The sequence below is a fragment of the Astatotilapia calliptera genome, chromosome 16, assembly GCF_900246225.1.
Source record: "Astatotilapia calliptera chromosome 16, fAstCal1.2, whole genome shotgun sequence".
Taxonomy (NCBI): Eukaryota; Metazoa; Chordata; class Actinopteri; order Cichliformes; family Cichlidae; genus Astatotilapia; species Astatotilapia calliptera.
The window spans coordinates 34,817,680-34,832,128 of NC_039317.1; the positions used below are offsets into that span (position 1 = coordinate 34,817,680).

Below are 14,449 nucleotides of genomic sequence, written 5' to 3' on the forward strand. Positions count from 1 at the left end.
CTTCTGTGGAAACAGAAACTCAGAGCTGTACAATAACACATGCCCCTGTGCTGCCCTCCCCTCCCTCTATAGGTTGTCCTCAGCCCCACAAACAGCTTATCAGCCGCCTTGAAGCAGTCTAACTTTGGCACAGTCCATGGACACACGATGGGGCTGTGGATGCTGCTGCTTCTGCATTTACATCTTGGTAATGCTCACTGGGGTGAAGGTGGGGGGTTACTGAAGCTTTCTGTTGTTTTCTCTGGTTTTTTACACCTTTGCATTGAAGTTTGTGTGTATTGGAGGAAAAGAGTGAGTGTGGATGTTAGCAGGAGAATTAATAATCATTCTTATTTCTACTGAAGCACTCATGGACTTACAGGAAATGTCTGATTTGAGCTCTCAGCAGGTTTACAGGGGTGTTGAATCTGTTTCTGGGGGAGTTCAAAGGAGGAGGGGGTCACAGGAAATCAGACTGGTAGTGAAGGAAAAACTGTGACAGTTTAAAAAATGACCTATTATATTAATAACATTTTAAATAACTAATTATCATTATTATTTGTTGTAAAATGTTACTTCTGGTTTCATTTCTCTTCACTTCCTTAAACTTGTAGAATGACTTTTGCTCATTTGCCAAAAGACTGACACAAAATCACAATATAAAAGTTGATAATGAAGTTTACTGACAGTAAAGTGATTTATTGCTCAGATTTTCTATAATATTATTGTTCTAAAGTCTCTGGACCTTGATAATGGTGCCATGAAGGTGCGATAAGTAAAACTTTCAGCTGGATCTTGAGGCTTGGGTTTGGTCCTTGTGCATTTCTGTTCTTAGGTTTTAAAGCAGCCTGTGTCGAGTTAATGTTCAGACACTGCTAAAGGAAGAATTTAGACACTTAAAGTAAAAGTTCTGAACTAATTTCAGATTATTTATATTGTCATAGATATCTTACAGTGTTACATGCTATAATACATGTCAGGTTTAGCTCCCTCCCTAGTCAGTGTAGGGATCTGGCTGTTAAGTGATGAGTATGAACCCTGAGCCAGGTTTATTAAGGCTGTTGTGTTTTTAACATGTTTTGTATTTTGTTCTATTTAATCTGAACAAGCCCCTAAAAACAGTCAGTGATCACTGTCGGCCTCTCTCGGTTTTTATCACCACTGTTCATTTTAAAACTCAGTTTTTAAACCCTTCTGATGTAGCTACAGCCCATGCAGCAGTATATTAATGACTAACCTCGTATTGTGGATGGATTATCTCAGTTGTTCTCCTGACTGAAGTTTGGTCCGTTTACAGCATCCTGCCATGCGATTGCGATTTGTCTCTAACCATCAGGAACCCTCATGTTAACTTTTATCGAGTGGAAAAAAGTTAGCGTTCATCCTCCAGCTTCACTGTGTTTATGTTATGCTAACATAGCTGTGTTGCTAGCGATCACGTAGCACATCATTATATAGCAGCTAGCCCAACTTCAGTAACCCTACAAACGTCACTGCTGTTTAGTTTTCTGTCTTCATTTATGTTGGAAGTGATAGCAGAGCTGTACGTTTGAATTTTTCAGAAATCTCTCAGTCAGAACATGCTATATAATGTTTAGGTGGAAGCCATCCATCCATCCATCCATCCATTTTCATCCGCTTTGTCCGGGGCCGGGTCGCGGGGGCAGCAGCCTAAGCAAAGAGGTCCAGACCTCCCTCTCCCCAGCCACCTCCTCCAGCTTATCCGGGGGAATACCAAGGCGTTCCCAGGCCAGCCGAGAGATATAATCTCTCCAGCGTGTCCTGGGTCTGCCCCGGGGCCTCCTCCCGGTGGGACATGCCTGGAACACCTCACCCAGGAGGCGCCCAGGAGGCATCCTTGTCAGATGCCCGAACCACCTCAGCTGGCTCCTTTCGATGTGGAGCAGCAGCGGCTCTACTCTGAGCCCCTCCCGGATGGCCGAACTTCTCACCCTATCTCTAAGGGAGAGGCCAGCCACCCTTCGGAGGAAGCTCATTTCTGCCGCTTGTATCCGCGATCTCGTTCTTTCGGTCACTACCCACAGCTCGTGGCCATAGGTGAGGGTAGGGACGTAGTTTAGGTGGAAGCTAGCGAGCTAACTTCCTGCTAACTTCTAACTCTGTTAAATATAATAAATCCTGTTTTTATGGATGTTAAACTTAATTGTTACACCTGGTAAAGCAGCAACGCTGATCATTTTATTTAAAGATGAAAGAATTTAGATAGTTTGTAACTCTCAGTGATGCTGCAGTGTTCGTTTGACTTTGGGACCTGAAGTGGAGTTTGGACCCGGAAACAGCTAATGATGTCAGACTCAAAGAGCGGATACTGGCCACACAGGAAGTCATCGCACTTTGTAGCTGATGATTGGCCACTAGCGGACGTTGCAAGCTCTGGTTGCCTAGGTAACCATCTAAACTACTGAACATACCTTCATGTTAGTCACTGTTCTTTGGTCCAAGGGGGAAAGTTTATCTCTGGGACACGCCCACTGGGTCAGTAACAGCAGTCAACTTACTGCTAACCGCTGTCACAGAACCGCAAACCATAAAGAAAAGGTCCATGATCCAGATAAAGCAAACAGTCTCTGAACAGCAGGAGGTTAGCTACGCACTGCTAATCGGCACGCAAAGAGCCACCCATCTGATTTACTCCTGAACATAAACGGCAGACTCGTCCTTTTCCTTACTTTTAGTCTGGCTCGGTGTAAGTGATCCCTGAATTAGTCACCTGGAACGTCACTACCTGTGACGAAACGCTGACTCTGCTGTCATGTGTATGTCTTTCTTCCAACAGCCTGCACTGCATTTATGTAGTAGCCACTTGTCTGTGGCTCAGGTAAGTTTCGTTTCCCTCTCAGTCTGTACTGAAGTGCTCTTTGCTGTAGGTCTCTGAACAGTCACAGCCTTTTATAGCGGTGACTCTGTGATTGAAGTGCAGAATCTCAGCTTTACTTCACGGGATTGAACAGGAATATTACTCACTTAGTTGAGAGACTACAGACATTTCTTTGCACAGTTTCTGATTTTCAGGAGATCAAATGGAGCTGCTGTTTCTCTGTAAATGAAGCGGGTGAAAGGTCTGGAGGTGATCCAACTGTCCACATTCCCATTTGGAAGCTCTTTTTGTAAACCCACCCTTCCCAAACCTGGAGGTTTAATCGTGATCATTTTGAATAAAGGCTGAAGGTGAGTGACAGAGTCCACTTGTCCAAAGTAGGCCAAAAGGCAGGTCAGAGCAGCTTTGAGTGAAACATCCGTCGTCTCCTGTGGATGTCTTTAAAGAACTAAAGAACACTGTCATGATCCAAGCACATCATACAGACACCTCACAGACACACTGTGATGTATTCCCATCATGAAGATGTTTCCTCATCATCATCTTGATGCTTTGAACCCAGATGTGACAAACGAGCAGGTAGATCTGCTCTACCGTATCAATTTCAAAATTCTCTTGCTTACTTTTAAAATTTTCAATCGGCTCCCAGGTATCTATCCGATCGCCTCCATTTGTAGATCTTCCAATCAAATGCTCCTGACCCAACCAAGGTCTCGTCTGAAGTCCAGAGGAGGTCAGGCCTTTGCTGTCGTAGCTCCCAGCCTCTGGAATAACATCCCTCCCTATATTCGTTCCTCCGAGTCCATTCAGTCTTTAAATTGCGTCTTAAAACGTGTTATTGTAGTTTGGCTTTTGATTCAAACTAGTTTCGTGGCTAGTTATGCTGTCAAAGGAGCTTGCAAAGAAAAGCGTCTGGCAAGCTCCTTTGACTACGATGACCTGGATGACTGAGAACCTTCACAGACGGCTAGTTATGCTGTTTACCTTATTGTTTCTTGTCCTCCTTCTAACTGTTTTTATTCTGTCTTATGCTATTGCTCTGACCGACTGTGAAGCACTTTGGTCAACTTAGTTGTATTATTAAGTGCTATAGAAATACATTTTGATTTGATTTGATGTGAGACCTGCGAGGACAGAGGGACGATGCAGTTGTCAATCAAATGTAGCTCCACCCTAAACCCTCCCTGTTTTCAGGTCCCTTCTTACTCCAATGAGACCATCTTTTTTGAGTTGGAGGCTTATGTCTCACAGACCTCTATGCAATCAGACTTCATTTCACAGCCAGAGGAGTCGGCCCCTGCTGGACATTAGAGCTTTAAGCTTTTCTATTTCCGACTTCTAAACTAGTTTTGTGAAAAGTTCCTGCAGATTCAGCTTCCCTACATTTCTCACCCACATTTATGATTTCAGCTCCAAAGTGTCAGGATGGTGATAGCGAACAGCTTTAAAGCATTAATTTCTCCGATCACGCTGGGTTATTCCAGCTTTCACATGTGAATAAATATCTGACCATTCAGGTCACTGCGTTTGGCCACACTTGCTCTCGTAGCTCAAGTCACACAAAGTTATAAACAGTAAATAATCCTGCATCCCTCAGATTCACAGCTAGCTGCTGCTGCGGGTCAGTCGGCTCTCTGAATCAGTACTCTGCCTCCTCAGATGTGGTCACAACTCTAATAAACAGGAGCTCAATCCTGAAACCCGTCCCAAGGCTTCGACTCGGGGATCAGAATAGGAAATCCTCCCTGCTGCCGCCTGCTCCTGAGCATCGGACAAACCAGAATCTCTGTTTCTTCCTTTTTGTGTTCAGGAACATCAGGACGAGCTCATCGTTTCATGCTAACATTACAGACAAGTTCACATCTGAAAAATTCTGAATTTTGAGTCAGTCTGTGTGTAAAGGCCTACGATAACAGGAGTCTTCCTCACGTTGAGTCTTCCTCACTTGACTGGATGTTGTAAGGGGGGTTTTCTTCACCATGGAAAGGATCCTGGGATCATCCCCCTCTGTCTCCTGTGGATGTCCACGATCTTGTCTTTGTTCTCTCTGTGGACCAAACTGTTAATGAGTCCTCAGCAAATGGTCCCTCGCACTATTGGATGGATGAGTTTTGTTTTTGAAGAAACAAAGATATATCCACTCCTGTGTAAGAAACAGTGTTAAGTACATTATCCTGTTATAAAATAGTGGATTATTCCACTCCGTGAAGTAAAGCTGAGAGTTTGTACTTCAAATGCGTTTTGAGAGGTTCATTTTAAATCTGCAGAGCCGAAACTGTGTGAGTACAAACACTTCCTGTCTAAGCATACAGGAGGATTATTTTAAAACTTTTTTATATCCTCTTCCTTTCTGTAGCGACGGGCATTTCCCTTTCTGCACCCTCCAGCGTTTCCATCTCTTCCATCAACTTGGAACACACACTCAGCTTCCAGCCGGGCCCTCAGACCCCCTCTGACGCCCAATTCATGGTAGAAGTCGTCCGCTCCAGGTATTCAGAAAATCTGATCAGAAATTTAAGCTGTCTCAAACAAAACCGATTCAGATTCAGAGTGTCAGGCTAAATTTAAAGGCTTTCGCTGGTCTTTTTAATAGAGCAGCTTGGACAGATTGCTTGGTCTTGTTTGACACGGCAGAGCAGTGATTAGTGATTAGTACTATCACAGCACAAAGGTTAAAACCAGCCAGTGTCTCCTGACTAACCTCGTATTGTGGATGGATTATCTCAGTTGTTCTCCTGACTGAAGTTTGGTCCGTTTACAGCATCCTGCCATGCGATTGCATTTGTCTCTAACCATCAGGAACCCTCATGTTAACTTTTATCGAGTGGAAAAAAGTTAGCTTCATCCTCCAGCTTCACTGTGTTTATGCTAGGCTAACATAGCTGTGTTGCTAGCGATCACGTAGCACATCATTATATAGCAGCTAGCCCAACTTCAGTAACCCTACAAATGTCACTGCTGTTTAGTTTTCTGTCTTCATTTATGTTGGAAGTGATAGCAGAGCTGTACGTTTGAATTTTTCAGAAATCTCTCAGTCAGAACATGCTATATCATGTTTAGGTGGAAGCTAGCAAGCGAACTTCCTGCTAACTTCTAACTCTGTTAAACGTAATAAATCCTGTTTTCATGGATGTTAAACTTAATTGTTACACCTGGTAAAGCAGCAACACTGATAATTTTATTTAAAGATGAAAGATTTTAGACAGTTTGTAACTCTCGGTGATGCCGCAGTGTTCGTTTGACTTTGGGACCTGAAGCGGAGTTTAGGACCCAGATTACTCCGTGAGGCCCCTTGACTACAGTTGCCGTAACCCCCTGATAGTTCATCAAGCGGTGCGGCTTCATCTTGTACCAAAGTTGTTGTAAAACATTTTTAACAGATTTTTGAGCGCCGTGTACGTCATGAAATCGGTTCCAGGTCAGTAAGCACAACCAGAGTTCATACATAAGGAGCACTGATGATTTTTGAGAAAATTAAAGGATTTTAAGTGCGCCTTATGGTGCGGAAAATACAGTACATCAGAGACTGTGTGGTTAGCTTTGTAGTCAGAAATGTAAAAACGGCGCCTGGGAATGACTCAAGTCGATATTCTAGTGATGATGTCCCAGAAACAGAAGCAGTTTCTGTGTTATAACATGAATTCTTCACTGTACTCTTGGTTTCTCAGTCCCTGAGGTTTGGCACCTCCTGGGCTGAAGGTGCTTCTTACTAAAACGTCAGGTCACAATAATGTCAGTAAAGTTAATTTCAGCCTCGTTTGATCCTGAATGATATCTCCTGTGTTTGTTGCTTATTTAGCTCCTTTGTTCAGTAAGTTTCATGTTTCATTTCTGTTTCTGAGGCACCTCTAAATACAGAGTCAGCACTTTCCTTTCTGAGTAAATGTAAACTTTCATATTTATTTGAAGGCAGATGTGAGGTTATTTATTGTGGATGACGCACACGCCCACAGCTTCATTCATCTGTGAAAGGTTTATTTCACAGGATGACACAGTAATCTGTCCGTCTTTGTGTTTTGTTTTCTTCGACATGAAGAAAGCAGTTGTGGAAGCCGGTGCCGGCTTGCGTGGCACTGAGGGCGGGACAAACATGTGACCTGACCAGAGCCTTCAAGGACCCGTTCGACCACTACGTAGCTCGTGTCCAGGCCTTCACGGCCACCCAGAGGTCCAGCTGGACGGTATCGGACAGCTTCCTGCCGCTGTCAGACAGTGAGGCACTTTAACACGTTTCATTACCAGTTTTATGATGAAAGCATGAGCGTGTGATGGAGAGCCAACACAGCACACTTGTACCTATTATTATGTCATATTTGTTGTAACCTTACAGCAGTGTAAAACGATAACTCCTATTAACACAGGTTACATCAGTAACTCCACCCACCATCTTGCATTTAACACCACAAACATCATATTTTTCTGGTTTTGTGGTTGTTTTATCAAAGCTCGCCCTGAGCCAGGATACGTCGCCGTATCCACGTCATGTGACTGTTCGTGCCATCACCTGTACATTCCTAATGATTTACCTTCATCTTCTTCTAATCCTGCTCACAGCTTCGTTAAACAGATGTTACACGGTCCCATGACGTTTTCCTTTGAGAACAGTTTCCCTGGTTAGAAATCTCTTCAGGGTTTTTCTGCTGACAGAAACTAAAATCATCACCTGTGTTTGTGTCGCTGTACTGATTTGTGTCCAGTCTCCTTCCAGCTGACTGAATTTCTTCTTTTTTCTGTAGCTGTGATTGGACCTCCTGACATTGCGGTGTCTGGATGTGGGAACTGTTTAATCCTGCACCTCACACTTCCTGAAGTCTTGGCGAGCGAGCACCTGAAGGACAGCCACACAGACTTAGTCTTCCACGTACGACGAACCCGCGACGGAGCGGAGGTATGTCGGCCGTACACTCAGGCTACGCCCACCAGCACTCGGGTGTTTTTTGAAAAGGGGGTTTCCCCCGTTACCCCCAAGAACTGCTTTAAACATGAAAACACAAAATACGAGAAAAGTCAGGTGGATATTTAAACCTAACGGTACAAGAATGCAGACAAACCAGAAGCTGCCCCACCATCATAAAACCAGATAAATGTACACTTGTTTGTCTTCTTTCAGTTTTTCTGTAACCCAGGACCCCATTTACATGTGGACAAAAGGCCAAACACACAAAGACTGAGACTTTTCTAAAACAACCTACAAACTCTGCCTGTTGTTTTAGATTATCTTGTAGATTTTGTGTGTGTGGACACAAAGGTGTCCCTCAGAAAGTTCCTTACATGTTGATCCAGTTATACAAGCTTTTCTTTAATGAGTGAATCTTGGCTTTTATTTTATAAGTAAATCTTGTTTTTTTTGTTGGTATAAAATAACTTTTCTGATTAAAGAGAATTCAGGGATATTTAAGTTTTGTAAATCATCGCAGTGTTCAGAAACTAAAAGTGTTTAAAACACAAATTGAAATCTAAAATCATTTTGTGACTCGTTCAACGATAAATGAAAACAAATGAATGAACATGTCAAACACGTCTTTTCATCAGGATTTGAGTTTTGAAGCAACATTTATTCAGATTACAGTCTTTACTTGTGCCGCTGCAAATACAACAAATATTTTACCAACACAATAATTTTACGACTAAACTTTCGGAGCGCTTCGGTTGTCTCGGCGCCGTCACACTGGTAATCTGAGTTCTGCAAACATGCGTGCGTTTAAACGGTACTTCCTGTCTTCCTCCTGTGGCTACACCCACAGGGGTTTGCATGTGGTTGTGTTTTTGGTGTACTCGACAGTACAAAGTTCCTGCACACGTCTGTGAAGGACTACATTTCCAGATTTTTATTAGTACTTCTCTCGCTTTGACTTATTACAAGGAAATGTTTTATGATCTTGTGAAGTTCTCATGGTTCATTCAAATGTAGGTTTTTGTTCTTGGTCATCATCATGTAAGACGACACAGTTTTCCATGGAGAGCAAACTTTCCTACATTTCAGCCCTGCTGTTAATAAACGGTGAGGCTCAACATTTACTCTTCCACCTTAAACAGGAGCTGACCTCATCCACGCTCCTTTAGCAGCACTTCTGTGTTTTGTGGAAAATTTGAACTTTTTGATGCTGAGACGAACCAGCCGCAGAGCCTCGGATCCTCCCGCGTCACGCACACCTGCGTGTTGTAACGGAGGCCGTTTACATGCTGTGAAACTCTGAGCCGTGTGGAATACCAAGAAATCACAACGGCAAACCCACACAGCAGCTCGTCTGAAAGCTCGCTACGATTATTAAGCACCTCGCGGCTTGGAGAGGCGCCGCTGACGTTTTTCACTCTGTGGTTTTTGGCAGCGTCTTCCTCTCCCCAGCTCACATCTGCCTGTGTTCGGGGAAACGCTGAGCTTCAAGAGAAGAGGGTCAGTCATCTCTGCGAGCTGGAACATGTCGGCTGGAGGAGATTAAACACACATGATTGACAGAGTCTTCCTCAATAAGCAGGACCTGAAAGTCCCATTGAAAGTTACAGAAAAATCCCCCGCTTACATGTCCTGGTAGGCAGGATTCATTCACTTTGTGGAGGTCAGCTGATACCCCCTGATCGGGGTCAGGAGTTAAGCAGGTGAGACAGCGTCTGGAGGTTTGGGCTGCAGGTGTAGAGCTGATTTATAGCCTGTATCACATTTACACAGGAGGCGCTAACACAAAGAGCACGTTCACACGCCCCAAAATACATCTGTGACCAAAATAAGCGTAATAAACAAAAACCTAAACAAAACGTTATTATGAAGATGAATATATTCCTATTTGTAGCAGTAATAGTGATGTTTCTGCACAATCAATAAGAGTCAAGCTGGACAGCACATCTGTGGCCACGCCCACACATGTGATTAATACTCTGGGTGCTTTAAGTGCAACCACTTACTGTCTAATTGTCCTCGTCCACGTGGAAACGCAGAAGTGTTGGCCAATCAGAAGCCTACATCAAAAACATGGCGCACGGTCTGGTGTCAAAAAAGGAAGTAAAGGTGCGCACGAGGCACGACAAGCAGCTTTCAAAAGCTCCGCTTTCACACATAGCTTTCCAAACCATCTTATATTTATGGGGAAAATAAGACATTTACAACAAAAATGGCAAATTTTCAGTACAAATGTGAAACGTTTATGAGAAAAACAATAAACTCTTCAGTATGTTGGAAAATGTGTCGTATCCTGCAGATTGTAGCAGAGCAACAAACTAACAACTATTCTGGCTTTGATCAAATACTTATTACAAATAAAACTTTAATGTACGACTTCACAGTATTTCCTGTAAAACTAGGATGAAAATAATTCACATATTGAGCTAAAATCCACTAAAACAACACTTAATGTCTTCTTCACAAGAAAAATAAAAGCAGTTCAAAGCAGTTGTAGCAAAAACACAGTAAATACATAACAAACATTAAAGAAAAACAGTTATTTTGAGGGTTTTGGTGAAAAAACAACTTTTTCCACCACAGTCTCAGTCGGCTCATTATCTTCTGATTGTTGCTGCTGGATGTGAGTCCTCTCGTTCTCTGTGTCCCTTTTGTGGAAAAACTTCTTGGTTATGTTTAATCAAGAAGTCGTATGTGGTTACGTTTATAAAATTATAGTGATTTGTTGTTGCTGTCTTCATGGGTACTTAAAGGTTTAAAGCTCATTAAACCAGGAGGAGATGGTGCCGTCACCGAGATGATCAGCCCACCAGCGGCTGGGCGAAGGCGGGACACGACCTCCTTAACCTCGATACTCACTAATGCTCAGCTTTGACAGCTGGCAATAACTGCACAAACACAGAATACGAGCGACTTAACGAGCTGCAACAGCAGCTTACTGAAAATATCCCTGTGATGGAACTTTATGAATCGATCACGAGCCACACGACTTTCATCGCATTTATGTCCGAGTACACAAAATGAACATTTTCTGCTGAAGTCGACATCATGAGTCCAGGATGGAGTCGTGTCACACTTTCACATTATGAGTAGTGAGTCCATCCTCAGTGACCCCGAACTCTCTAAAATGTTCAGGTGTGAACACAGTTTGTCCAGCAAATCCACGTCTCACCTGTGTGGACTTTTATGTGACGCACACACATATACAGTACTGTGCAAAGGTTTTAGGCAGGTGAGAGAAACTGCTGTAAACAAAGAATGCTTTCAAAAATCAAAGAGTTAATCATTTATTTTTATCAGTCAGTGAATGAACAAAAGAGAAATCTAAACCCCATCGGTGTTTGGTGGGACCCCTTTGCCTTCTTCTAGGCACACTTGCACACCGTTTCTCAGCTGGTAGGTTGATCAAACACCTCAGAGATATAAGCACAGACCTCCTGTGGATGTGGGCTTCCTCACAGCTTTCTGTCTCTGATCCCAGACATATATGAGTCCACACAGGGCCACCTCTGGCCCAGATGTTTCTGCGCTCTGTAGCTCCTCATGTTAGCGGCTCAGTGCGTCGTTCTGCTTTGCTTCCTGTTCTGATCAGCTGCTGAGCTGCAGCTCTTCCTGTCTTTGGAAAAATAAAATCACGGTTGTAACACAGGAAGTGATGCACTGTACAAAGTACAAAGCACAGTGCATCTGCACCAGTTTGTTTGGAATGACAAGAAATGGAGGAAAGAGCGCCACCTGGAGGAACTAGTGGAGAAGCTACAGGTCAGGTAACTACATAACATAAACCTGCCTGCAGAGAATCAGAAATCTGTGAAGGTTTGGTCGAAGGTTTAAAAGCTTCCTGACCTGCAGGTTTTCCCGTATTGTCAGTTTCCTCCTTCTGTGTTGGATCAGGCTCTCCTTTTCTAACGTGCTGCGCTTCTTTGCCTCTGCATGTGTTTTTAAAAAGCCCACAAACCAGAACATTCAGTCTTCACCTTGTCCAGCTTTTCACCAGCTGTGTTCATGTGCACGTGTTTAAGCTCAGGTCCACAAACAGTTTGTGGACACGTTGGAGAACACTCTGATTTTGGTGGCCGTGAAGCTGAGCATCAGGACTTTTCACAGTGAATCATCCACACCACACAGCAGCAGATCCATGACCAACCTTTGATGGGGGATCTCAGGGTTGGCTGAAGCGTGGTCCATTTTCAGCATCTTCTTCCTGTCACATGATGACGTTTGTTTGCGCCTGTCGGACCGTCAGTATGAACTTTGTCTGTTTGTGTGTTTCAGTTCACGCTGCATATGCCCTACTCTGAGGAGACTGTGATCAGCTACCTGCAGACAGGTGTGGAGTACTGTGTGACCGCCTCCGTCAAGCCGCACTTCTCCAAAGCCATCCCGAGTGAAGCTCAGTGTGCCTTCACCAGCCCCCCACCCAGAAACTCACGTATGTGTGGCTGCAGACTTGCTCTCCTGCTTAATGTCATTTCAGTTTAGTGAGCTAAAAGACGACAGCTCTAATTTTATCTTGTTTTGATGTATAAACAGCTGAATTAACCCACTTTACTGTTTATCACAGAGTTCTTCTTCTCTTGCTTCTGTAGTACGTCACAGAGGGGGTCAAAGCCCCGCCCACCAGAGCATGAGACCCAATTGGAAAGAAAGTTGGATTAAAGAGGGGAGGAGTTAGGACAGCTAGTTTCAGGGTCTGGTATAAGATGAAGGAGGAGTCCAGAAGTCCAGACACGAGCCGATGCTTATTACAAGTTTATGATGGCGCTAAAGCTGACCTGATTGTCCACGGTGTGACAGGAAGACTCTGTCCACACGCTGCTGTAGCTTATTTGGAGTCTGGTGATAAAGAAATCCTGTTTGTGCCACAAAATCATGTTTGATAAGTTAGAATATTTATTGAATGTCAATGTTCTCACTGCTCAGAGACACGAGGAAACTCCAGAGTGTCAGTTTTGAATTGAATGTAGTATGTAAGACGCACCTCTGTGATTAGCCTAGCTCTTCTTTTCACATGATGTCACATTCGTGCGTCCGGCACAGCCAATGGGAGCTCGGTTTTATTACCGTGTATGGACACATGCGTGTTCACAGACCTCACGCCCTGATGAAGGCACATGGACCGTGTTCGAAGACTGAAAGAGGAACCTGGTTTCAGAGCGAGCACTTCCTCTCAGGCATGTAAATGTGCAGGTGGAAGTCTAACACCTGCACCCTGGTCTCTTCCTCAGTGTACATGCTGGTGGTGCTGCTGGGGGCCTTCTGCGCGCTGGTGTTCCTCCTCATGGCGTTGGTCGCCTACGGCAGCCGGCTGACCTTCAGTGTGCTGAAAACGAGACTTCCCAAATCTCTGGTAACAGCGACTAATCGATCAGATTTAACCAGTTTATCAATCATCTGATGACACAAACTACGTTTGATGCAGTCCACAGGAAGTCACATGACACAGTGTGGGATCAGTGTTTCGCCTCTGCTGCTGTTGTTAACGGTGTTTTTATTTAAATGCTGGTGTCTGCATGTACTCGTGGTCAGAGCTGCTGTGACTGAGCAGAGGTCAGAGTAAACGGTCCCGCCCTCTCTTCCAGTCGTACGTCATCCTCTACCGGCGAGGAAGCGCTCCACCCGGACTCTCGCCTCAGAGCTCACATGACGACGGCTCGTCTGACCGCCTGAAGAGGAGCCACTCGGAGAAGTCTGTTTAGGTGGAGCCGGCGGAGCGGGTGTGGGGCTTCAGGTGTAATGATGTGTAACAAGTATTTTATGGATGATGTCGGTTGGCATCTGTTACACCACCGCAGTGGATTCTGGATCAAACAAACTTTGGTTCAGTGGGCTGAACAAGCTCAGATCATTTTAACTCTGCCACCTATTCTTAATATTTGTATAAAAGTCCTGCTCTGTTTGCTCTGAGCCTGAAAATGGGGCGCGTGTATAAAAATGTCAAACTCCTGAACAGCTGATGCAGTCCTTCAGTCTCACCTGGACTGATTGAGTTCAGATGGTCATCGTCGCTGAGCTGACACGGTTTCCCACAGGGACACGTCCCACAACAGGTCGTTCCCATCTTTGTCGGACCTGTGACGATGTAATCCTGACAATAGCGTCTCCTGTGAATCTGAATAACGTCTGTGTCTATATTTTTATAACCTGGAGCTCTTCTTCATCCCATAAATCGAGACAGGAAGTGAAATTTTCATAAAATCTCGGTGTCGTTACTGTAAGTTTATATGTGAAGCGTTACTGTGAAGTGTTCCTGTATTTCCTGCTTTCTGTGCTAAATAAGCAGACCCATGCTTTTCATTTAAAGTCAAGTTTATCTGGTTTGCAGGGGAGTGAAGGGTGGATGCCTGTGCAGCCATCTCCACCCATATTTGGAGTGAACTTTGAATGCGATGATTTTTCTTTGATTGTTTTCTTGACTTGTCTTTCTTTCATTTTTAAATAAAGCAAACTGAACTCTGAGAGTCTGATGTGAGGGTTTGTGGATGATGCTGTATTAATCACACTTTGGACTCACCTGTTTAAAGCAGGTGAGGACGAGCTTCCACACACTGAGATCAAATCCCTCGAGGTCACAGGTCAACCTTTGTGAACATAACCTAGAATCATCACATTTATACCTCCGGTGCATCTAATGGGAGGCTGCCTGTATCTTTTAAAGTGCTCTTGAGCAACAGTTCTTCAGCTTTCTGGAGCTCCTCTTTGGACATTTGCACAGTCTGAAAAAAGACTAGACGAAA

At 44.1% G+C, this 14,449-nt stretch overlaps 1 protein-coding gene across 2 annotated transcripts; it reads left to right on the forward strand.

The window, feature by feature from the left end:
- The first annotated feature begins 5 nt into the window (after window positions 1-5).
- On the forward strand, window positions 6-14,177 carry LOC113008027 (interferon alpha/beta receptor 2-like). Of its 2 annotated transcripts, none has more exons than XM_026145140.1 (7): window positions 6-208; window positions 5,175-5,307; window positions 6,855-7,030; window positions 7,555-7,706; window positions 11,988-12,144; window positions 12,941-13,062; window positions 13,295-14,177. In XM_026145140.1, the coding sequence occupies exons 1-7, from the start codon at window positions 148-150 to the stop codon at window positions 13,409-13,411; spliced, it is 918 nt and encodes a 305-aa protein (XP_026000925.1). In that variant the 5' UTR covers window positions 6-147; the 3' UTR covers window positions 13,412-14,177. The 2 variants fall into 2 exon arrangements, with proteins under 2 accessions (XP_026000925.1, XP_026000926.1); XM_026145141.1 differs by having other exon boundaries at window positions 6-187.
- The last annotated feature ends 272 nt before the right edge of the window (window positions 14,178-14,449 follow it).